This window comes from Ursus arctos, unplaced genomic scaffold (genome assembly GCF_023065955.2).
Source record: "Ursus arctos isolate Adak ecotype North America unplaced genomic scaffold, UrsArc2.0 scaffold_23, whole genome shotgun sequence".
Classification (NCBI taxonomy): domain Eukaryota; kingdom Metazoa; phylum Chordata; class Mammalia; order Carnivora; family Ursidae; genus Ursus; species Ursus arctos.
The window spans coordinates 46,893,602-46,917,920 of record NW_026622908.1 but is presented as its reverse complement, the minus strand read 5'-3'; the positions used below and the strand labels follow the sequence as shown (position 1 = coordinate 46,917,920).

At 62.1% G+C, this 24,319-nt stretch overlaps 1 protein-coding gene across 9 annotated transcripts in view; it reads right to left on the bottom strand.

Annotated features, from left to right (window-relative positions):
* IGF2 (insulin like growth factor 2) overlaps positions 1 to 23,238 on the bottom strand; it is a 28,868-nt gene extending 5,630 nt beyond the window's left edge. Inside the window, exons 1-4 of one of the 9 annotated variants that reach the window (XM_057317370.1) lie at positions 22,857 to 23,233; positions 13,859 to 14,081; positions 12,329 to 12,506; positions 3 to 165 (exon numbers count right to left, since the gene is read on the bottom strand). In XM_057317370.1, coding sequence (XP_057173353.1) covers positions 3 to 165 — 163 coding nt within the window. In that variant the 5' untranslated portion in view covers positions 12,329 to 12,506; positions 13,859 to 14,081; positions 22,857 to 23,233. Of the gene's footprint in view, positions 1 to 2; positions 166 to 1,912; positions 2,024 to 2,894; positions 3,320 to 12,248; positions 12,507 to 13,858; positions 14,082 to 22,856 lie in introns of those variants that run through there. The other 8 variants (XM_057317369.1, XM_057317371.1, XM_048216642.2 and 5 more) reach the window with 8 other exon arrangements.
* Positions 23,239 to 24,319: the final 1,081 nt, after the last annotated feature.

The window sequence follows — 24,319 nt, the reverse complement described above, 5'->3', positions numbered from 1 at the left end:
ACTGAAGTAAAAGCCGCGGTCCCCACAGACAAACTGGAGGGTGTCCACCAGCTCCCCGCCGCACAGGGTCTCACTGGGGCGGTAAGCAGCAAAGCAGCACGAGGCCAAGGCCAAGAAGGTCAGCAGCACCAGCATCGACTTCCCCATCGGGACCCCCATCGGCATCTGGGGGCGGAGAGAAGAGGCCTTGAGCGAGCCCGCCCTGGCCCGCCAGGGGCCAAGTCCAGGAGCAGAGGCCGCCCCCGCCCCCTCCCCCGACGACGGAGACACCAGCCCGGCCATCTCCTAATTTCAAGTTAGTTTCAAGCACGTGTCTTCCTAAACGTGATCACTTTAATTGCAGAAATCACACGTGTCTCACTGCCCAAGGCGGGCTGCACCATTGCCGGCGGGTGAGAGGTTGAGCGGATATGTGTGACCACCGGCACCAGCGCGGGTCAGCAATTCCACGTGGGGGTGATCCCCCCATCGTCACCGCCGCAGGGGCTCGGCCACACCCAGAGCTGCAGGGGCCAGTGCTGGACACTGAACCTGGCCTCTGTCCTATGAAGTCATGGGGGCGGGGCCGGCACAGGGCAGTAGCCACTCCTGGACCTCCCAGCATCAGCCAAGATGGCAGACAGCCCCACCCCACCACAGAGCGTGTGCATCCCAGAGGACCAGCCCCCCAAGCAGCAGGGGGTCCTGCCGGTCCGGTCCCACCCCTTCCCCTCCCCCACCCTCCCCGTCTGTGGCTGAGCAAAGCTCAGGTCAAGGATCTGGTGGTTATTGCACGGTGCCCACCACACTCCCAGGGCCCTTGTTCTCCTGAATTGCTCAGTCCCCCACTCCAGGCTGCTCTGGGCACCCCAAAACACAAAGGCTAAAAGCCTCCCCTGCAGGCCTGGCATCACACCACCCAGGGCCTCAAGGTCCCCCTGGGATCACCCCACCTTCACCCCACTGGGGTACCAAACCCCACCGTGGGAGCCGGAGAGAACAGGTCAGGCCACTGGAGGCTGGACACCAGGTCCTCAGGGCCCGGTCTGGAAGGACACACCCCCTGCACGGCTGTGTGCCTGCAGGCCCCGGCTGAGGGTTAACCAGGTCCCTTCAGGGTTGAGGGGCTTGGGAGGGGCCTCAGGCTCTCTTGTAGACACAGCAAGCTGCCCCTGCTCCCTCCAGAAAGTGGAACCCCCCTCCCACCTCCAGGGGGGCAGCCCCAGCCTGCCCTCCGCTGGCCCAGGTACAAACTCCTTCTGGGGCAACAGTAACGGCCCAGTGCCTCTGAGCCCACTGGCACCCCGATGCTACCCAAGCCAGGGGCTGGGCAGCCTGCCCACAGGTGCCCCTCCCAGGCTCCACTCCGGGTGGGCATGGGGGTCCAAGCAGCATGCCCCTTCCCAGCCTGGAGCCCGGCTGCTGTGTGCTGGGCCCAGGGGTTTCCGACGCCAGAAATCATGCAGGAGAGAAGGGGGAATCAGAAGGGAGCGCAATCTCGCTGAAACTCCACGAAGAGCAGTGGCCTGATCCACAGAAGCATCTAAAGTGCCACCCCGCTCACCTCCTTCTGCCCTGGACCGGGCCCCAGCCAAGCTCCCAGGCTGCCCCCACTGCCGCCCCCTTCCAAATTCTAAGAACAATCTGGCCAGCTAGCGACTGGGCGCCGGCCGAGCGCCAGCTGTGTCCTCCTGCAAGCCCGGCCACTCCAGTGCGGTGTCCGGTCCAGAGCACCCGCGGAGAGCCAAGGCCGAAGACAAGGAGAGGCACGCAGAGGTGTGGGCCAGGTGAGCAAGGCCGGGAGGAGGGAGGGTAGGGGTGAGGAGGGTAGAGGCAGAGAGGAGGGGCAGAGGGGCTGAGGCCTGAGGCCATCAGCAGGCGGGCAGGCCGGAGCGGGAGGGCAGAGGGGTCCTCGCTCAACAGCCCTGGTTACCTGCAGCTGGACAGGAGGCTCGCTGGGACTGGCGGAGGAGGAGGGAGAGAAGGAGGAGGAGGAGGAGGCTGGAAGGCTGCCTCACAGGAGAAGCTAATGTCCAGTTTGCAGGCTGGTCAGTGCTCCAGCTTTTATGTCTGAGCCGGCTCCTCCCAGCCCGGGCTCCACCCTACCCCCCACCCCTCTCCCTGCTGACCACTCCCCCCGCCCCCTTTGCTCCCGCCCCCTGCGCCCTCCCAGCCAGTCCCTTCTCTCCTGCACCCCCAACAGCTAGCCCTGGACCATCCCTCAGCGAAGTACCAAGGGGTGGGGGTGGGGTGGGGGCTCATCCTGCACCCCCAGCCCATCTAGGCACAAGGCAATGTGGCGGGGGGAGGTAAGGGAGGGGGGCTGCTTTACACCTCCTTGTATGGAAAGTTCCATCTGCCCACTGGGCAGGGGCAGCTACCCTCTATGGGCTGTACACTCCTGCCCTTCTGAGCTTCCAACGAGCCCCTCTCCCCAGATTCCTGCGTGGAAATGTTGGGCACAGGGAAAGGGGGAGCATGTGGGGGGATCCACTGCAAATGTGGCGCCTCCTCTGAGCCTCTTGCCAGCTCGCCCCCTCTTCCATCCTGGCCCCGCCCACCCCGTTTTCCTCCTTCAGTCTTGCTGGCACGGAGTCAACATAGCAGGGTGGGTTTCTGAGACTTGCGCCCCTCCTCATTACCCAGCACCCTGGGGGACAGGGCCCTCCCCCACACGGCACGGATCGCAGACGCCCAGCAACACTCCCCTGCACCCACAAACCGACCAGGAAGTCGCCTTTGCAGACAGCTCACACCTCCCCTGGCACTTTCCGAAGCCCCTACCCACCCACCCACCCCCACTTCGGCGGCGCAGGGGAGAGCGCGGACTTCGCCAGAGGGAGCCGGACCCACAGCCCCCGACCCGGGCCTGCCCGGGCCCCTCTCCCCGCCCGGCCGGCCCGCACGCCGCTTACCTGGAAGCCGGCGCAGCTGCCGCCCACCTCCCTGCTGCGTATCGCAAACCGAACAGCGGGCGTTGGCCCTCCTGCCGGACACTCCTCTGCCAGCGCCGCTCTGGCCGAGTCGCGGGGGCCGAATGTGCGACGGGGCAGAACGGGGGGATGGCTTTTTTTGGGGGGGGGACTCGTCTGATTGTTTGGGGAGGGCGGGCTGTCTGCGGGCTGGGGCGGGCCAGATGTTGTACTTTTAGGGGGGGAAAGGGTATCGGGAAATGAGGTCAGCTGTTGTATCAAGGATAGAGGGGGCAGAGATAGTGAGAGACACAGAGAGAACGTGAAAGGGGGGGGCAAAGAGAGGGCGAGAGGGAGAGAGGACAGCGAGAGGCGGGCAGGCTCGCAGCGGGGGAGAACAGCGCAGAGAGAAACAGAAAGCGTATAATTAATCCACTTCGGGATGGCGAGGCGAGAGGGCGGGCGTGGAGGGGGAGGGAGTTGGAGGCGAGGAGCTGGGGGGGGCGGGAGGGAGCGAAGGGCAGGCTGCGGGAGAGCAGAGAGCGGGCGCCAGGACCAGAGGCTAGAGAGGGGTCGGGGGAGCACAGAGAAGCGAGGGCAGGGCGCAACGTCGAGGGCCGGGGAAGGTGCTGAGGGGGGCGGAGTGCAGGATCGCCCGGGCCGCGGGCGCCCAGCTCGGATTGGGCCGACGGAGCCCTCTGCCGTCGCAGGCCCGGGCCCTGGGGGGGTGGCGGTGGCGGTGGCGGCGCCGAGCCGCTCGGGACGCGGCGAGGAGGGGAGCGGTGGGCCGCGCGCCGGGGAGGGCTGGGGGCAGCGCGGGGGATGACAACGCCGGCGGCCTGCGAGCCGGACTGCCTGCGGGGGGGACCGCCTCCTCGGGCGAAGCGAGAAGGGCGTTGAGGTAGATGGAAGAGGAGGCGGCGGGGATCCGCAGGCCCGGCGGAGCGCGGCCCCGCCGACGGCGCCCAAGGCGGGAGTCAGCAGCGTGGCGGCGGGCGGCGACGACGCGGGACCGCCGGCCGGATGGAGGCGCTGGCGGGCGGAGCGCGGGCGGGCGTGGGCCAGGAGGCGGGGGCGGCCGGAAGGGGGGGGCCGGGGGCCGGCCTGGCCTCACGCAGCTCCGCCGGAGAGCAGGCGAACTGCGGGCGCCAACGCCCGGCTCTTATAGCCGCGCCACCCCGCGGCGCGGCGCCCGCTCGGGCCCCGCTGGCCCCGCGCCCGCGCCAATGGGCGCCCTCGGGGCCCTGGCCCCGCCCTCCGGACCGCCCCCGCGGCTCGAGCAAGGGGGGGCGAGGGGCTGGGGGGCCCCGGGTCCGGGGGCGACGGTTGGGGGGGCTGTGGGGTGCTCGCGGCGAAATTGGGTTGGGGGCGGGGAGCGGCAGAATGCGAAAGAAATCCTGAGTCTCCGTTCTAAAGTGTTGGGGGGACCCCTTTAGGGTTCCGGAGAACCAGGGGTTTCTAGGCTCGCGCACGCGGGGGACGCGAAGCGAGAAAGGTGGGCGGTGTCCCAGGTCCTAGTACAGCCGGGAGCTACGCGGAGGGGGCGCCCGATCAAGAGGGAGGGCGCAGGTGGTTCGGCGCCGGGTCGGGGGTCCCCGAGTCCCGCGGGGAGTTGTAGGGGAAGTAGGAATCCCCGGGAGCGGGCACGGCGCACAGCCTCCACCTGCCCGAGCAGGCGCGGCGCCTGAAGTCGCGGCAGCCGGAGCCTGAGCGCCCCCCGGTGCCGCGCGGGAGCCGGGGTGTAGCTGCGGCGGCCGCCAGGTGCGGTTCCTGGGGAGGGCCGGCCCGGCCAGGCCCGAATTGGGGCCAGACGTGGGGCCTGCTGAGGCTGCGCCTGGCCGGGGAGAGAAGAGCAGGGCGGGAAACAGCGCTCAAATCCTACCTGCATGACCGAACTCACCGGGGTTCGTCTAAGCAGCTCGCCTTTGGGGCCCACCCAAAATATCCGGATAATGATTCCCCCGTCCTCAGTGCGTTGGACTTGCGTAGAGTCGGGTTCAGCCCCGGGGGCCACCACGATAATTTGGGGATCTGGGGAAACCATCTCCTGGAGAGTTTGGACGACGTAAGAAGTCGTGATTTTTACCAAGTCAAAATCACGCACAAGCCCCGGCGCCTCGCCCGCCCCTCGGCGCCCCGACCACCCGCGCCTCTCCGAGGGGAAGGGGCCGCCGCCGGCGGAAGCCCGCGCCGGCTCGCCCCCTCGCTCCGCCATCAATCACTTCGCCCGCGCTCCGCGCGCGCCTCCCCGAGTCCCCTGACCCGCGGACTTGGAGGCGCCGCGCCGCCCGAACGGGGTGCGCCTCTTCTCGGAGTACTTCCGACCCAGCGCCCAGCCCTCCCCGCTTCGGGGCCACCAAGGCGCCTTCCCCACGACTGTGATCTTTGCAAAGAGCAAACGAGAGCGGCGCAGGTTTCGGGGCGCCAGGTCCCAGCGAGCGCAGCCGCAGAGCCGCAAGCCCTCAACAGGTTCCTGCGCCGGGTTCTGGTGGCCCCGGCGGCCTCCCGAGGCGAGCGCCAGCCCCGGCGGGACGGTGGCGGGTCGGGCGGGGAAGCCGGCATGGGCCGCGGAGGCGGCGGGGAGCTCACCGCAAAGCTGGAGACTGGAGGCTGGAAGCTGCGTCCGTGGGCGCACGAGGAGCCGAGGCAGCGAGCAAGCGCTCTGCGGCGGCGGCGGACGCTGCTGAAGGTGAGCGAGACCCCGGGGGCAGTCCCCAGTGTCCGGGGGCAACGCCCAGTCCGTTGGAAGACCCGGGGACAATGCCCAAATTTGGGGGAAACTGGGGGCAATGCCCAGTCGTTTTCCTGGACGCGGGAGCAGCACTGCCCACGTCCTGGCGGACACGCTGCCGGGCCAAGTGTGTTGGGGAATACAGAGAGAAATTTCCCAAATCCGAGGAGCTCGGGGTCCTTCGTAGGAGACGAAGAGAGGCTGAAACCAGTACCCGCCGCGAGCGGGGTTGGGAAAAGTGCAGAGGGCTGCCGGCAGGCCGGGAACAATGCCCAAATATCGGGAACGCAAGTCAGAGCTCTGTCTGGTTTGCGGCTCAAAGCACTAGTGTCCCGACGTAGGAGACCCGAGGGAGGCCCCGTTGGTGTGGGGGACTGTAATCAGTGACTATGTTTGAGACTCAGGATCCAGGGTCCAAGTTTGGAGGATCAGGGGACATTGCTCAGTGCAAAGGGGGTGGGGGTGGGAACAAGAAATCCAGTTCTAAAATATGGGGGACCCAGCATCTTGGTCAGCAAGTTTAGGGGGAACCCCAGGCCAATTTGTGGAAGATAGGTTTTGGGGTGACTCTGGGAAAATTCTCAGCATGAAATGGGGGGACCTCAGAGGCACGTTATCTGAAATTGGGAGAAGAGAAACACTGAACCCATTTTGGGGATCTAAGCGAAATCTCAGTGTGGTGGAGGGAAGTAGAGATTCACTTCCACAATTTAGAAATGCAAGTTAGTGGCCTGGAAGCGGGTGCCACCGAGGAAGTAACCTCCATAATTATCTTGGCTCTGGGGCCAATTCACAATGTCCTTTAGAGAGTCAAGAAACACTGTCTAAACTTGGGGGAACCTGGGGTGTGATCAGTACATTTGGGAAATGCGGAAAAATCCATGTCCGCCTATATTTTAATTTTAACTGGTTTCAATTAGTTTATTTTTGGTGAGCAGGAAAAAATATCCCGTTTGCTTGGTCACTGTCTGCATTTGGGGAACCCTAGCAAAACATGTCCCAAGTTTTGGGGATCCATGGGAAATGTCCAATGGAGGCAGATGTCTAAATCTCAGGGACCCCGGGTAATAGCCAGGAAGCTTGTAGGATACAGGCTCATAAGACTTAGGGTTTCTAGGATATATTTTGGTCCCTGATCATTTTCATTTTGGGGGGGCATGGAAAGTTGCCTAAATTTAGGAGGACTTGGGGAGCAAGGGTCATAAAACCGGGGGACCCAAAAATCAATGTTCAAGAAAAACTCAGTTGTTTTGTGGAGAGGGGATTTATTTTGGAGGGTTGGGAGACATGTCTCAATTTGGAGGCCCCGGGAAACTATAATTTTTGAATCTGGGGATCCAGGGAAGTTGCTGAGAGTCCTCAGGAAAATTGGGGGTCAATATCTTAAGTTTTAGGGGAAAAAGATTAAGAGTTCATAGGTCGCAAGGCCTGGAGAATCAGTGTCCCAAAATTGGTGATCTACAGGGAACTTGCAGTATGTGAGAGACCCAGGAAATGTTGCTTACATTCTGGGTGACTTTGTGGGTGTGCAGAATGCTCGGGAGTCCAAGAGATCAATGCCGTTCTGTGACTGTTTTCCGGGCCTGGAGAGCAATGAGTGATATTTGAGAGCTCAGGATGTTCAAATACAAGGGATCAGGGGAAGGGTCCAGTGTCATCCTGGGCTTTGAGATTACTGTGTGAATTTCAGAAAATCCGGATTTTTGTCAGCAAGCCAGTGGGACACAGGGAATGTTTTAATACTCAAAATGTTATGGTGAAGAGAACATGTTCTGAATATTTGTTTACTGGGGACACCCAACAGAGCCCGGTACAGGGAGACATAGGTTTTGTGCAAAGGGTTTGTTTCCTGCGTGGTGTGACCCAGGGGAACCTGACCAGCTCACAGGGTCACAAGGAAGCACATCTCCAGTAATTGCTCAGTGTGCTTTCCGGGGCTGGGTGACAGTGTCTCGTCCATAAGGGACCTGATTAGTGGCCAGGAAGCTTGGAGAGTCTTGTAAATGAACGCGCCCCAAGACAAAAATATTGCTTAGTGAGATCTGGGGCTTAGAAATCATCCTCTCAACTTTGTGGAAGTCAGGACAGCAGAGCGCAGAGGATTTAGGGTTCAGAAAAGGGCCTGGTGTGGGCCGGGTGCAGTGCCTCAATTCTAGGGAAGAAATAGGAAGCCACGTTCAAACTCGGAGGCTTCTGGGAAAATTGCTTCATGATTTGGGGGGACCTGGGAGTCTTTGTGTAAAATTTAGGGAACCCAGACTGGTGCCAATAAATTTGTGGAACCCGGCAGACAGTGTCCTAAACCGTGGTGAGCCAGGAGACCAGGGCTTCAGTGTGGGGGAGCCAGTACAGGGACAAGTATACCAGCTTGGGAGACCCTACAGTTAATGTCCAAAATTATGGAGGCATGGGGAAAAGCTCCATTTGTTTTGGAGACACGGTGCCCGAGTGCCAGAAAAACACTGCCCACCTTCTGGGGAGCCAGGAGATTGGTCAGCCTGACCACAGGACCCGGGGTTAATGCTGGAATTGTAGGGGATACCGGCTTGGCGGTGTGTAAACTGGCGGAGTCTGCAGCAGGCTATATACAACTGTTAAAAGCCTGGGAGAAAATGCCCAATGAGTTTGGGGATCCAGGCCACCAGGTGAATCTGGGGAAGCCAGCGGGGGCTTGCGTTTCTCGAGGTCCCCGGAAATTGATGTCCCAGAAAATTCTTGTGGCCTGGGAAATGCTGGATGTGTTTGGAGAACTAGGGAGGAAGCCTTAAATTTGGAGGATCCCAGAAAAAATAACGTCGGCGTTTGGTGGGAGCAGGGAGGTCGCTCGGTGGGCTGGGACCCCGGAGCTGGAGGGCTGCACGGGAGTGGCCGGGCTCCCAGGGCCGGGGAGGCGCGGCGCCGCCGCCGCTCCCCCGCGTCTGGGGGCTCACGCGCGGAGCAGTGGCGCCCTCCCCGGGGGACACAGGAGCGGGCGCGGGCTGCGCGGGCAGGTAGCGCCGGGCTCCCTGGGGCGCGCGCCCCGGAAGAAATATCGCTGCTCTTTCTTTGGTCTTCTGGCCGCTGTGAGCGCGCGTGCGGCAGCAGCCGGCCGAGCAGGCGTCGGGAGGAAGGGAGGAACCCGGGAGCCGCGAGGGAGCGACTTGGGCGCGGCGCCCCGGCGCTCCCGGGACTCCAGGCTCCCCGCTCGGCCGCCTCCGAGGACGGCCCCGCGCTCCCCGCCGCCGCCGCGCCCCACGCGCTCCCGCGCTGCGAGCCTAGGCGAAGCCGCGGCTGGGCGGCCGCCGCGGGCAGGCTCGTCCCCGGCTCGGCTTGGGGGCCCGAGAGCACCCCAGACGGCCACCCCCGTGCGCCGAGGCGCTCCGCGAGCGCCCTTCGGGCCTTAACCGGTCCCCACACAGGGGCGAAACCAGTTTTGCTTGGTTAACACGAAGGAGGGGAGGGAATGAGGAAGAAGAGGAGAGACACGGGGGAGAAGGAATGGGGGCGGCACGGCACGGTGGCCGGGGCGCCAGGGGTCTCCTTTCGTTTTCTCAAAGAGAATTTTCGCGGAAAGCCTCACTGTCCCGGCTGGGAAAGCCCAGTTGCTCACAAGCCAGTATTGAAGCCGATGCAGGCGCAAGGCGCTGCTGGCAGAAACGCGGTCACCCCCTCGGAAATGAGCGCTCTTGTGGGGGCCAGCGACCCGGGGTGGGGGTATCTGAGGGGTACGGAGATTCCAGGAAGAAGGCATTGCTGGGGGATAGAGGAATGGTGGGGATCCCGGGGACCCTACAGCGGGCATCGCTTGTCCCCACAGAAGGACCCCAGTTAGAAGGGGGCGGCTCAAAGCCTGATATTCTGGGAAGGCAGGGGTTAATGCCATTGGACAGGTGTGGGGACCCAGTCAGGGCTGAGGCAGCCCTTCACATTATTTTGGCAAGACAGGGAGACCCCCCCCCCACCATGAAAAACAGCCCATTTTCCACCCAGAGCCCCAGGCACGTGGGGAATGTTCCCCCTTCAAATTCCAGTCCGCATCAATCACCCTGTGTCCCATTCCAAGAACATCTGGCCTGTCTCCCCCCACCCATCACCGCCCCCTCCCCTCTCCACCAGCTTTGTAGCCTCCTGTGTCCCTGGCTTTCAGGCCTGTGCGGGTGTGCCTGGGGACAGAGGGAGGGCCAGGAGGGAGCCTCCAGCAGGGAAGGCTTGGGTGCCTGAAGTCGCTCCCCACTGCGTGGAGACCTGTGAATTTTGGGGTGGGGAATTGAGTCTCTGAGAGCTCAGAGCAGATTCCAAATCCTCCGGAGGGCCTCCGCTTATGGACAAACACAGGGCTCCCTGTGGCTCTGCTCTGGGCTCCCCACCTTTCCTCCAGGCCTGCTTCCCAGGCTGGGAGTGTGGGGGGGAGGCGAAGCTGAGGTGAGAGCCCCTTTTCAAAGCGTGGGCTTTCACCCTGGCTGGGGTGCATGGGGGGGCAATCACAACAGCGGCCTCTCAGTCGGTCCCTCCCCTGCTTTCTGCCCACACAGGCGCCTGCCCTGGAGAAGCCTCTGCCCGGTGCATGGAGACGTGCCCTCCCAGCCTCTGCCTGGACCTTGGAGGTAGGAAGGCTGAGGCCAATTTGGGGTGCCAGGCTGAGCCACTGGGGCAAGGAGGGGGGGTGCACATGCGCTCCCTCCCCCACAGGGCTGCCCGCTGAACCCTCGCCTTATTTAGTCAAAAGTGTGGCTAAAGGGGCAGGGTTGGCAGGGGCAGATCCGGGTCACCCTAGGGCTCAAAAAAGGCACTGGCTGCCCCCAGCCAGGACCAGCGTCAGGCTCTCCCCGACTTCCGGCCCTTCACGGTAGGAAGGGAACAGCACTAGCGGAACATATTGTGGGACTGGGTCTCTCCTGCCCAGAGCCTGGCTGGCAGAACTTCAGCCTAGTGCCACCTTCCCCCTGCCTTGTTCCAGCCCCAGCGACGGCAGGAGCCTCCCCCCGCAGACCGCAAATCCATGCTCCACAGAGAATAATCATTCCCCCAAATTCGGACTCACCCTAAGAGCCTGGCCCCTACGCCCCAGGCCTGCGGCTGCTCTCGCGCCCGCCTCCCGGCTCCCTCACTCCCCTGCTCCCAGCAGGCGGCCTTTCTCCTTCAGTTTCCTCCCACAGCTCTGGCTCAGAGCTGGCCGCTCCCGCTCACTCGGACCAAGCCCAGCATTTTGCAAACTATGCTCCCTTCTCCGAGGGTCCCTGAGCGCCCCTCCCTCACCCACCGCAGGACACCGGCCACTGAGGCACAGACCACGCACTGGGCTCCAGGAGGGACGCCGGCTCAGCGACAGCCTGGGCTGGAAGCCATGGACGGGGGACCCAGCTGGAACCACCAGGACCCGACAACAACGGTTCAAGCCACCCAAGGCACAAGGCACCACAGCCACTGATCCATAAACCAGAAGCCCAAAGTAGGTAGGGGTCTGGTGGGGGCCGCAGGGGAGGGGGCTGGGCAGGCATGTTGGGGAAGGACCCAGGCAAGGCCACTATTATACTATTTTCTGTAGTGTCTGAAACAAAGACACCTTTAAAAGAACATTCTTGGCCTCTCTCTCAGATGGGCCAACCAGCCGAGAAGGGGGTCACCTGCTGGATCCCTCCCTGCTGGCTGGGAAGGGTGGCCACCATCACTTTTGGGTCCAGTACAAGAACACAGACCCATCCTGCCCCCACTTCTAAAGCTCCCCAGGGCCTTGGAGCAGAGCAACCCCTTTCAGGGCAGCTCAGCCTGTGCCCCCAGCCCAGTACCTTGTCCGTGAACCGGCGCTGCCACCACCACTGAGCTTGTTCCCGAAGTGTCCCAGGCACTCTGGTCCCAGGGCCTTTCTAGTCCCCCCCCCCCCGCCAGCCCCCACTCACACACACAGGAAGCCCCTCCGGCCTGGCGGCCTAGCGAACACAATGGAATCTTGACACCGGTGCATGTATGGCCCCCGCTGCTCTCAAGAGTGCCTCTGCCGCCCGCCGCCCCTGGGGCACGACCTCCCTTTCTCCTCACAACTGAACAGCCAGGAGGTCTGCGACTGCCACCCACTTTGACAAATGGGGACACAGAGAGGTCAAGCCACTGGTGTGAGACCCCACAGCCCAGGAGCCCTGGGGCAGGGAGGACCTGGGTCTCAGGTGCCCCAGCTGAAGCCAGCTTGCCTGGGGTCTCCCGCTTTCCCCCCAATTGATGAGTTCTCCCCCCTCCCGCCCACTTTTATTCTCCTTCCTCCAATTCTGTCCCCACCTTGTCCTTGTCCCCCCCTTCTCCCATGGACTGCTCCCTCCCCATCCCTTGCCCTTTCTCCAGCCAGGAGCTCCCCTCCAAGGACCCCCAGAGGAGCCCAGACTGCAAGGAGCCACTGTGCCCACACCTGAGCGACTCTGAGCAACCCGAGCAACCCGCAACCCAAGCGACTGAGGGACAGACACCCGGAGCAGAGCAGACCCCCTGAATCACAGATGCCCACGGTGTGACTCTGAATACACCCCAGCTTCCCTGGGCCTGGTGGGGGGGGTTGCTCCATGAACCTAAGGAAAGGAGGCCCCTGCAGGAAGCCTGACACTTGGAGAGCTAAGCCAGCGGACACCTCAGCCCTGCCCTGGGAGTCTGAAGACACTCACCTCTGTGGGACTGGGGCTGGCTGTGGGACTCAGTTCTGAGCACGTGGGGACCGCCTGGGCCACAGGCCACAGCAGCTCACCTCCGGGCTGGGTTCTTGGGTGGCTCTGGCCGGCTTTGGCTTGGGCTGCGGCTGCGGCTCGAGCTGTGGCTCCAGCTGGTGGGCAACCTGGGCAGGGGGCTCTGCTGGATGAGTTGTGGGGCTTTGGGGCTTGGGGTCCACCTCCTCCTCCAGGAGTTCACCAGTGACTCTTCGGCCCCTGGGGAAAACACAAAGGTGTTCCTGAGATGAGCACTTTTAAAACAAATCCCCCCAAGCTAGAGCACCGGTCCCTGGTCCCTTTCTCCTTGTCCCCTGGCTGTTCAGTGGGGAGGGCTGCAGGTCACCTTGCCAGGGTTTTGGGTGGCAGCTCCCCTTCCTGTCCCTCTGGCTGCCTAGCTCCCCCTTTTTCAAATGACAAGGGAAGGCGAAGTTCGCCTAGAGCTCGCCTTCCCAGCAGCCAAGCCTGCAAAGGTGCATGCCCACGAAGAGGCAGGAGACCCTTCTGTTGGGTGGGCTGCTGCTTCCTGGCTGGTGTATACTTCTGCCTGGGCATGGGGTGGGGCTGCACACAAAAGGCCTGCCTTGGGGGACCACAGTACACAATATGACAACCCCACACTTCAACATTCCCATCTTGGGTGAAAGCAAGGAGGGACCAGGCACAAACCAAAGGACACAGTTCTGTATGAAGAAATCAGTTGGATGGTTGGGGTTGTTGGGGTGGGACACTGGGCTTCCATGGGGAAATGAAACTTGTCCCCACAGACACCACACCGGCTATATGGAGAAGTCTGGGACCCCTGGGTGGAGGGGAGAGAAACTTCATGTGCAGAATTATGCACACCCCTAGGAAACTGCCCTTGCCCCAGGGCTCAGTTCTTTGGACAGGAGAGGCACCAGGAGAACTGGGCATGCCTTCAGGGAGAGAGGAGCTTTACTCTTTCAGTCCTGCTGTGGGGTACCAAGGCATATGGGCCTTCATTGTCCTCCTCCTCACTCTCCTTCCCAATTACTTACTGGGATTCTTTGGTTATGGTTGGGAGGTGTAGGGAGTGGGGAGAGGGGGAAGCTTTACTTTTACAATGGCATAAAAAAAAAACTGCTGCAAAATCTCGGGCCCCTGGCCCCTCTGCACAGTCTCCTGTTTGTCTTTGGTTGGGATGGGGGGGGGGTGCAACAGCAAACTTCTCACACAGAAAAGCCCTGCATTTTACATTTGCAAAAACAGCTGTTCACTCCTGCTGAGAAGAACAGCCCTACCCTCCACCCCTGCCCCTCCCACTTTGCCTGGCAGATTAGTAAAGGAAAACCTATTTTCCCACAAAAGCCTCTGTGGCTCTGTGCAGCCCTAGAGAAGAGACCCCTCCCCACTTGTTTTTCCTGTCCCCTCCCAAGTTGAGGCTATTCTTAGCTTGCACAGGCCCTCCCTCTGACCGCAGAGGTTCTGTCCTTCCTGCAGAAACAGGAATCCTATTAGCTGCCCCAAGACCCCAGCCCACCCATGCCTCAACTCAGCATGCAGTGTTTCTCACACAGAGGCTGCAGCAAGAGTGAGGGAAGCCCAGTCACCTGTACTCTAGTCGCTGCGTAGTCCCCGAAGTTCCCGGGCGGTGGATAAAGAGGACTGGGGAGTCACTGGTGCCCAGGTCTCTCTGCCGAAACTGCCCGGCTGATGATCTGCTGGTCGGGCCAGTATTAGCAGTCGCCGCCAAAGTAGGGGGTGCTCTGGCTGTGGTGCCCAGACCCTCCAGCCGGGTTGACGTGGAGGAGGAGGAGGGGGACGAGGCTGAGGCTGGAGAAACGATTAAGGGCACTTTTAGAGTGTGCATTATAGTAGCCCCTAGAAGCGGGAGAGGCTCTCCACCGCTGAGCACAGCACCTGCTCAAATGCCAACTGAAATTACAGTTTTGCCCCTCACCTCCTCGTCCCCTCCACGTCTTTCCTCAAGCCCCTCCAAACTGGGTAGCTTTGCGCCAACTCGGTAGTGCTGGGGCCACTGGGCAGCTGGCTGTGGCACCTTCTCACACCAGGGCACAGTGCACAAGGGGGGTGGAGATTTGGCCCACTCCCTGACCCCACAGAGAGTCATGTGTGGGCGGGGGCACAGACCGGAAGCACTCCCTCAGGAGGTGGGACTATGTGGAGGGGTGGGGAGTGGGTGGGGCCTCCTGAGATTGACACTTGGCAGTCATTTGACACCCTGGAATGCCAGTGGGCGTGGCACGGGTAAAATGGCGACCGGCCATATGCAGAAAGAAGCAGGGTTCAAGAGTGGTCAGAAAAAACTCTTTTTAGGTGCTTCCAAGGCAGCTGCAGTGCAGCACCTTCATGTCATTTCTTCCTTCATGGGTAGGGGCCTCATCTGGGAGTTTCCTCCCTTCACCAATCACTTCTGGTAGGGCCCCCGTACCACAAGTGTGGTGGCAGGTGGCAGCTCCGAGCACCAGTACTGCTCACAGGCACTGAAGGTGGAATGTTGGGTTCACAGCCTTTGAGCCCAGCTGAAACTCCAATCAAGGCACAGTCTCAGAGCCATCAGCAGCTGGGGGAGGCCCAGGCAGATGTGCAGACTGATTGGACTAAATCTCACTGGGAATTTAAACCCCTCCTCCAGGCTTGCAGGGAGAGCAGGCAGCAGAGCAAAGACTCACTGAGAGGCAAAGACATGTGCACTTCCGAGAAGGCTTCCAGTCCCACATCCCCCAGCACCCTGCACCCCAGCTTACCCAGGTAACTGGCACATGCTGGGGTTTAACTCTCACTGTCCCTTTCTCTCTCAAGCCCTCACCTGAACTCCTTTCCTTAGCTGGAGCAGCCAGTGGGAAGACAGGACTTTTGGTGGGGAAGAGAGACATGAGGGGGCACTCAGATCTGGCAGGTATGTCCCAAAGGATGCAGAAGCTCCAGAGCCACACCACCCTACAGGAAGAAGGCAGGTGGCTCCTTGCTAGGCTCTTGGATGGGGAGGGATGAAGGGATGCTAAAGGGCCCTGAGCCAGGTCTGGGGCACATAGAAGGGAGTCAGTGTGAAGCAGCCCACAGTTCTTGGAGTACAGCAGTTATCTGCTCATGTTGGCTCTGACTCTGCTGTGGGTTCTGTGGCTTGGAGGCTTTGCATCCTGTATTGTCCCCTGTGTCTGCTTCAAGATACACAGATGTTATAAGGAGCTACTGCCAGGTCCGTATGGGAAGACTTAGCTGGGACTTGCCAAGCCACAAGTGGGGCTAGGGAGAGTGTAAGAGCCGATCCTAAACCAGACATGAGGGTTCCAGAGGAAGTCCACCAAACTGAGAAGGTGGGCACCTAAGGGGCTAAAAAAGAAGTAGACTTTCAAACTCATAGATCACTTCCTGGAAATGTGGAAGCTCCCAGCCCCAGAACAGTGTCTTGAATCTGAGTTCTGCCCTAATCTGGATTCCCATTTCAGGCCTGCCCCAAAAGGGAAGCATGCAGGGCGATTTTAATCCACCAGAATCTTGGAACCCAGAGTGCTTAAGCAAGAAAAGGGGAGCAGAGGGTAGAGGTCAGGGTGGGGAGGGCCCATGGAAGACTAGCTAAGCCATGGCACCACTGAAGCAGGACTAGAGGCATTGGGTCAGGGAGGTGGGTGTGAGGGCTGGGACACACAGCCCTGGATTCCATTTCTTTTCCATGGTGGAGGGAGAGCACATGGCCAATAAAGGATACAGGTAGTAGGAAGGAACACAAAAGGGACAAGTTTGGAGTTCCTGATTGAAGTAAATCTCACTGGGATTTTAAACCTCTCCCTCAGACTTGCAGGGACACCTCATAACAAAATCCTTATTGCCCCACTGTCTTTAGGCCTGGGTGAGGATCATCCCGTCCTGGGGTTCTGGCCAGGACCTCATTTATTCAGGAGACTTCTGGGACACCCCCAGAAATCCCAAATGTGGAATTTCCTCTGCTTGGAGGCTTGAGCGGCCTCATGCTGACACCTGGTGGCTGCTTCTAGAATTACAGCGGAAGAGTACAGGGTTTTAGTACAACTTGAGGCACTCTGGGGAGAGGGCTGGAGGGGGGCAAAAGGACATTTGTCTCTATGGAGCTGGGGCCCTCTCCAGCATCAGGGTGCAGGTGGGCTCTGCACCTGTGTGTGCTCAGATGGGAGGCTTTTATCCGCCTCCATCCTGGCATTACAGAACAAGCGGTGGAGGGAGGCCTAAGGGAATTCCTCCCCTTGGGGGACTCCCTGACACCAGAGGATGTGGCACGGCAGATGCCCAAAACCACAGGTGCAATCTGGGACATCTTCCAGAAGCACCATTGTGTTCTTAAAATTAGAGGGGCATGTATTATATTTGTATCAGAATAAAATCAGATCTATTACTGGGAGGCTCCGGTAAGAATGTTAATGTTAGGACCCCCTTCCTGAGACAGAGACCCTGGGAGGAGCAGAGGTGGGCTGAATTTTCTCCAAGCCTTGTCCACAAGCAAGGTTTTCCAAATCTGGCCCGAGCCCGACACCTTGTGGCCACTTCTCGACGTGCAGCCACAGCCTTGAAAAGCCTAGCTTCCCTAAATCAGCAATAGTGCCGCCTGGATAACAACAGGGTCGCTTTACCAAACCCAGGGATGGAGAGAACCCCATCCTGAATGAGCTAGGTTTTGTCCCAGAAGACTGGCACCATTGGATACCCTCAGCTCCCCGCATCTGTGCAGCAGGTAGTCTGACCAGCCAGGGGAGACTGCTGGGGGCTGCACGCAGGCTTGAAGGCCCCCAGGCCGCAACACAAGCGCCCTAGGGGAGCAGGGCGTGATGGAGGGGAGGGGAGGGGTGGGCAGGAGGAGGCCTGGAGGCTGGCCCCGGTTCACATTCTGGCTCTGCCCATGTAGGTGGGCAAGCTGGGCCACCCCCTGGGCCTCCACCTCCCCTGGTCCCACTAGTCCCATGTGCCGGGACACAGAAGCCTGGAATCAGTGTATGACACAGAGCAAACACTAATAAAAGCTCACTGTTATACTCCCCCCATGTGAGTGTGTGTCTTCCCTGACTTCCCTCACCGTTGGCACTAGAACATTCTTTCCTGGGGCCATATGGAGGTGCACCCTTGGTGGCTGGCAGTGCAGCCGCAGGCCCTGGCTGGCTGGTCCTGGTCTTTGCCCCGTTCCTGGCCTCCTTTCTATGGGGGCCCTCCAGGACCACAGCCCTGAGGCTCCTCCCTTCGGAAGCTGGTCCTCCTGGCAAGGCTCCCCACATACCCATGGGCCACACGGCAGGGACTGCATCCACTTCTGCTTGCCCACGATCCTGGGAGGACTACCAGACCCACGGGGCCGTCTCTGTGCCACCAAGCCCCAGAGAGGGAAGCAGCTTGCTGGACATGGGAAGCAAGCAGTGGAGTCAGGACAGATTGCCGAGGCTGAAGCCCGGCCTTGGCCTTCCACGACCCCTCACCCACATGCCCGGCCCACGGGGGACAGTGCTTCCTGGGGTGACAGTGGTGCCCTACTGGGGAAAGAGCTGATGGTGCAGAGGGCAGGCTTGCCAATCGGTGCAGCACTGGAACGGGCTCCCCCACGTACATGGTGTGCCACCCGGGACCTCAGCAGCCAAGGCAGGGACAGCCTCCTCTGGTTTCCCTCCAAGAGATGAGGAAACTGAGCCCCAGAGATTTTCAGTAACTTTCCCAAGGCCACACAGCCAGGAGCAGCAGAGCAAGGACTTAACCTCGGCCCACCTGGCCTACCAGCTCTCCCCCTTCTGCGTGGCACTGGCCTGGGTGGACACTCCAGCTGGCCCCAATATACTGAGGTTTGAGGGGAGGGGAGGTGTTCACAGGACTCTGCCCATCATGTCCTCCAGTCCTCAGCCTGTCTCTTCCTTTTGGCCAGGATCAGCCCATGCTCAGCCACGAGGAGGATCGTGGGGGGCAACTGTGTGAACACAGCTGCCACTGTGTCTCCAGGGAGGGTGGCATGGGCTGTGCCTGATCCACAGCCACCCCTGGGCTAGGTTTGTTCCACCCACAGCAACAGCCTGATGGGGACTTGTCCTCAGGGTTGAGATGCCTGTGTAGGGGCACAAGACACTTCCTCCAAGAAGTCTCCCAGCCTGCCCTCTGTTCTGAGCTCTGTGTGTGCCTAGAGCTGAGGTATTTCTCAGCCAACTCTTCCTTCCTCCAGAGCTCGTACTCTCTGCCACTTCCTTTCCCCACAGCTGGGCTGGGGTCCAGAAAGCACCCCCATGGGCAACCAAGGACCAACCCATCCTCTAGGCCTGGAGAGGGCCTTTCTGCCCTTTTCCCACCCCTGCCCCTTAAAGATCTCCTTGATGGGTTGAGCATGTCAGACCTCACGAGAGTACCATGGAGGGCCAGGGAGGGCCGGGGAGGGCCAAGGAGGGTTACAGAGGGCCATGGAGGGCCAGGGAGGGTCAGGGACAGTCAGGGAGGGTTACCGAGGGCCATGGAGGGCTAGGGAGGGCTGGGGAGAGCCAAGGAGGGTTACAGAGGGCCATGGAGGGCCAGGGAGGGCTGGGGAGGGCCAGGGAGGGTTACAGAGGGCCATGGAGGGCCATGGAGGGCCAGGGAGGGCTGGGGAGGGCCAAGGAGGGTTACAGAGGGCCATGGAGGGCCAGGGAGGGCTGGGGAGGGCCAGGGAGGGTTACAGAGGGCCATGGAGGGCCAGGAAGGGCTGGGGAGGGCTGGGGAGGGCCAGGGAGGGTTACAGAGGGCCATGGAGGGCCAGGGAGGGCCGGGGAAGACCAGGGAGGGTTCAGAGGGCCAGGGAGGCCTAGAAAGGGCCAGGGAGAGTTACAGAGCTTTAGGGAGGGTCAGAGAGGACCAGGGAGGGTTACAGAAGGTCAGGGAGGGTCATGGAGGACTAGGGAGAGCCAGGGAGGGTCACAAAGTATCAGAGTGGGCCAGGGAGGGCCAGAAAGTGTTACAGAGGGTCAAAAAGGGCTATGGAGTGCCAGGGAGGGTCAGGGAGGTCCAGGGAGGGCTACAGAGGGCTATGGAGGGCTAAAGAGGGCCAGGGAAGGCCATGGAGGGGCAGGGAGGGTCAAGGAGGGCAAGGGACGGCAATGCAGTGTCAGGGAAGGTCAGGGAGGGCCAGGGAGGGTTACAGAAAGCCATGGAGGGTCATGGAGTGTCAGGGAAGCCAGAACCCCAGGTTCAGAGCCTCAGCTTCATCCCAGGCTTCCCAAATTCACCTCCTCCCAGCCCCTTTCTTGCTGCCCACCGAGCATCCGCGTGGTGCTGAGCCACAGCTCAGAACCTGAGGTTTAGGGAGGGAAGAGAATTTCCAAGGTCCCTCAGCAATTGGGCCTTGGGCGTCAGGGGGGCAGGCAAGGTGGCCCCGCGGGAGGCTGGGCTGGAGTTGGGCCAAGTTCTGAAGGGAGGATGGCCTTTGAAGAACAAAGGAGCGGGCCCGGAGTCACAGCGGGAATGGCCGCGAGCTGGCAGGGCTGCTGGGGCGCTGGCTCTGTTTTCCAAAAACACAGATGGGCTGGGATGGGGGTCAGAGTGAGGCCGGCGATTGTGGGCCCCCTCCCCCAGGTTCTGATGGCTCAGCAGCCCAGTCCACGTGGGGCTGGAGGGGGCGGGGCCAGCCCAGAAGCTCAGGGCCTTCTGACCCCCAGGCTGGGGACCTCGAGGCTCCCCGTCCTCCCTGGCAAGGCCCAATCCTCGTGGGTTCATGGATGGGGACCCCTGAGTGTGGCTGGGGGGCTCGGGCTCAGCCCCTGCTGACCCTGCAACCTTGGTCCAGGGGTCAGCCCCTTGGGTCTGGACATTAAGCCTCTCTGGGTGAGGGGAGCTGGGGAAGCAGCACCCACATCCACCCCTGGCCTGATGGATTCCACCTCCAACCTAGCCATGGGCCCAGCAGCGCCCCCAGGAGGCCATGTCTCAGCCCAGTGCCTTGGGTCATAGGGACTGTGGGGTGACCTTTCAGTACAGCCCCAAGTCCTGCTTCTGGGCGGCAACCTCAGGAACCCCTCCATGGAGCCCAGGAGCCCGTCGGGACCAGTCCCCCCACAGCTGCAGACGGGCAGGAGTTGGGGTGGGACTGGCAGGTGACCTGGGAGCTGTGGACCCCGAGGGGCGTAGGGGGGGCGGCTGGCGGGGCTTGACGCCAGTGCAGCCCGACCATGCTGCGGGGGATGATGGGGAGGCACCCCCGTCAGCGTCCACTTTCGAAGGAATTTGCCTTGCTGTTCCTGTGCTGAGGCCAGAAACAATAGTGCTGGAGGGAGGGCTGGTGGAGGGCCAGCCCCCACCACCCCATTTATCTCTGCGCTTCCCAGACCCCTGTCTGCCTCCTACCCCAAAGTGTTCTTTCTGGAGCTGACCTCTCTCCTCTCAGCACTGGGTGGGGCCAGGGGTGGACATGGGAACGCCATAACCCTGCCCCAGCCGGGCCCTGCCTGAGGCCTCCCGGGTCCCAGGGTCCCCGCCTCACCGAAGCCTTCCGGCTCAGGGGACCAGCTGGCCTGACAGTGAGCAGTGACCCCCAGCCCCCAGCCCCCTGCCTCCAATTCCTCAGAGCCCTGAAGACCTATCAGCAGAGAGTCCCTCTGGGCACGGGCACCGGCCCTCTGCTGGCCTCGGTTTGCTCTGCCACCATGTGGGGTGGGCACGCTGGAGGAAGTCGTCCCCAAGAATGTCCCATCCCAGGTCCCAGATCCCTGCAGATCTGGGGGCTGGGGCTCAGGTTCTCGCTGGAGACTTTCCCCGAATGTTGGGGACCTGGGACTTTTGTCCAGCTGCTTTTCAGGGGAGCCTGGACCCCGCTAGGCTGGGGGCCCCACACACCCCGTCTCCTTCCTAAACGTCAAGGCCTCTAGAGCCAGTGTCCCCCACAGCTCCCGCGAGTGCCCCATGGCAGGAGTTTGGAGGTGCGGACCCCTTTAGAGCGGACCGTTGGCCTGGACAGCCAAGAGGGCTGTGCATCAAAAGTGGGGCTTTGGTGCCCTCTGCTGGTCTGTCTGTGAATGTCCACCCTGACCCCCTTGCCTGGCATGGACAGGTGCCTGCTCCAGGAAGCCACCTGCACTGGAGGCCTGAACATGCCTGGGTCCGAGGGCAGGCTCGCTCAGGTGGGGACACAGGTGTCTCCCCTCACAGCCTAGCAGGACACAGACGCTGGCCAGGGCTCATCCCAGGCTCTGCCAGGGGGCCTTTCCAGGAGCTCAGGTCACTGGCTCCTGGTCTCGCTCCCTTTCCTGGGCCGGCCCCCGCCAGGCACCAAGCCTCCAAGGGTGGCGGTGGGGGACCACTCCGGCATCCCTGCATCTACCTCCCTTGCCCCTCAGGGTCTGCTCAGGCCTGGAGAACAGTGAGGACGGTAAATATTTACTGACGGGACAAGGCAAATACGGCCCCAAGGGCCAGGCAGAAGTGCCAGTTTATCGGTGCCAGGAGCAGGTGCAGTCTGGGAAGCCAGCCTGGAGGCAGCTGCACTGTCAGAATGTCCTCAGTGTGTGGGCACCAGAGGGACAGACATCCTGGCTCCAGCCTCAGTCTACCCATTAAGAATACGGGTGCAACAGATCCCACCCCATGTGGCACTCGTGACAGTGGGATATGGAACAGACATGAGAGCGAGTGCATGGGAATTGGGGGGGGGTGCAGTGTCCACTGCGAGACGCTGGCCCTCCGCTGCGGGGGTTGGGGGACCCAGCAGGGTCAGGGGGCTGCTCCTCCATAGCCTGCTGCCCCCGGCTAAGGGGCGTTTGGACCGGATGCCTCTGAGGGCCACTGCCAGCCCGCGGGCGAGAGAAGCGCAGGTCGCAAGGGCAGGCAGAGTCTGAGGACATGGGATGACTGTCCTCCCGGTTCCCAGAAGGGGCGGAGCATGGGCCCGGAGGGGGTGGCAGAGCCAAGGTCTGTGGGCCTGGCTTCCATGGGGTGACCTGGGGGCTCCGGGAAACTGGGGCCTCTGGGGTTCAGTGCTCAGGGGGGTGCCAGGCAGGAGACTGGGTCTGATCCCACCTCTGCCACCTGGGACCCTAGCGACCATGGGCATCCACTTCTCCCTGCTTCCAGGATCCATTTGTGTAGGGCTATGGAGAGTCCCCCACCCACCTTGTTAAGAGCACAGCCATGGGGGCCCGAAGGGCTGGTGGCAAAGGCTCAGCAGGAGGGCCGTGGGTCTCAGGGCTGCGGTCAGTCTCAGGAGGGAAAAGGGAGACAGGCCCTGGCCCAGGCAGGGGGGCCAAGGGTGGCCGCACACCATGACTGGGTCTCCTGTGTAGGCAGCCTTTCCCACCCCAAGGGACATGAACCCTCTCCTGAGCTTCCCCCCCCCCCCCCGTGGAAGGGAGTCCTCCAGTGAAGCCCCCAAGCCCCCAGCACCACCCACGACCAGCTGCATTGTGAGTCCCACCAGCTGAGATGGCCCCATATACTCCTGGACCCCAAAGGGCTCCTGCTCCCCACTCCACAGAATTTGCTGACACCTGAGGGGGAGGGGGAGCCCCTGGGTCGCCTTTCAGTGTCTCGCCCGCCAGCGGGCCAGCCAGGACACAGGCTTGGCTAACTGGGGCCCCCAGGGCACCCCGTCCCGGCTTCGCCCAGGCCAGCCCATGGGCACTTACGTACCTCAACTCCTGCAGGACGTCCCTGCCTCTACCCCTGCGGACGGGGCCACCTGGGTGTTCCCATGGACGATTCACCGCTGATGCCAGCCGCCTCTCCCCTCCTCTTCTGGGTCCAGTGTCCAGCTGTCCGCTCCAGGGGCGGAGCTAGCTGGGGGACAGCCACATCTCCGGGGGTGTCGATGCCCTGGGAACGGGGTGGCCCAGGAGGGAACCTCGGGGCTGCAGGGAGGCTGCCAAGATAGCCAGCCAGGCCCCGACAGGAGGGTCTACTTTGGGCTCCGAGTCCGGCTCTGAGTGGTCTGCAGCCTTGGGGGGCCCGGGCGCCCGGCCCCAGGCCCAGCCACCCCAAGCTCCAGCCCCGGGCGGAGTCTTCAGGAGAGGTGCAGATTGGTTTGGCTTGGGCGGCCAGCAGGCCGGGCTTTTGTGCAGCCAGGGTCACCCGCTGACCTCCCGGGCCACAGCCAGCCCAGACAGCCCCCAGGCTCTTTGGAACGCCAGGTGATGGCTTAGGCGGGGTGCCCAGTGGACCCACACTGGAGGAGCCCTGAAGACCTGAACCCAAGTGACCTCATCCTTAGGCCCGAAGTCCCTTCTGGGACTGACCACCAGGTCTGGGGCTGCTGAGCGGGAGGAGAGGGCTGCAGGGCAGCAGGGAAACCCGGCTCTGGCCCTGTGGGCTGCCGTTCTTGGGGGGGACACAGCCAGAATGCCCCCGAGTGCTAGGCCTGAGGCCCCTGCCCTGTGCCCACAGGGTCCGAGTCCATCAGTCAGCTCAAGGCTGCCATGTGGCTGCTCCTGATTCCTCCAGGGCACTCGTGAGTTCCTCTGGCTGGATCTGGGCTGGGGCTGGGACAGCCCTGGGCCTGCCCAGAGCAGGGGTGGTGGAGGGGCACTAGAAAGGCCCAGCCCTGGGCAGCCTCTTGGGCCCTTCTCTATCCCCTGCCACTGTAGGACCCCGTCCCCCACTCAGCCTCCATCAGAAATAGCTCTAAAAGGAGAGCACTGCAGAGCTAGGTGGGGAGAAATTGCTGGAATGTTCTCATTCTGTTTCCTTGGAAAGCTCTCGGGGGGCCCTGAGAGCTCAAGGCTTTTGAGCTAAGAGAATCTGCTCCCAGCCAGCCCCCCAGACCCCCCAGAGCCCCCAGAGCCCCCAGAGCCCTTCTCTGTCCTGTCCTGAAGCAGCCAGGGGACACCCCCCCCGCTGCACCTGCGGCAGGAGCTTGCCTGTGGGCACCCAGCGAGCGGGCGCCCAGCTTGGAGGGGCTGATGTAGAGAACAGGACTGGGGTCTCTGGAAGGGCCCCCATGGCTCAGGCAGCCGCCTCGCCGGCCCCCGGCCGACCCCTCAACCCCCCGCCACACAGACAACACCGGCAAGGCTCCAGGCTCGTTCAGAGGGTTTATTGAATCACTTGGGGCGCAGGGCGCAGAAGGCACAGGGCCACCAGTGCCTGGGGGTGGCGGC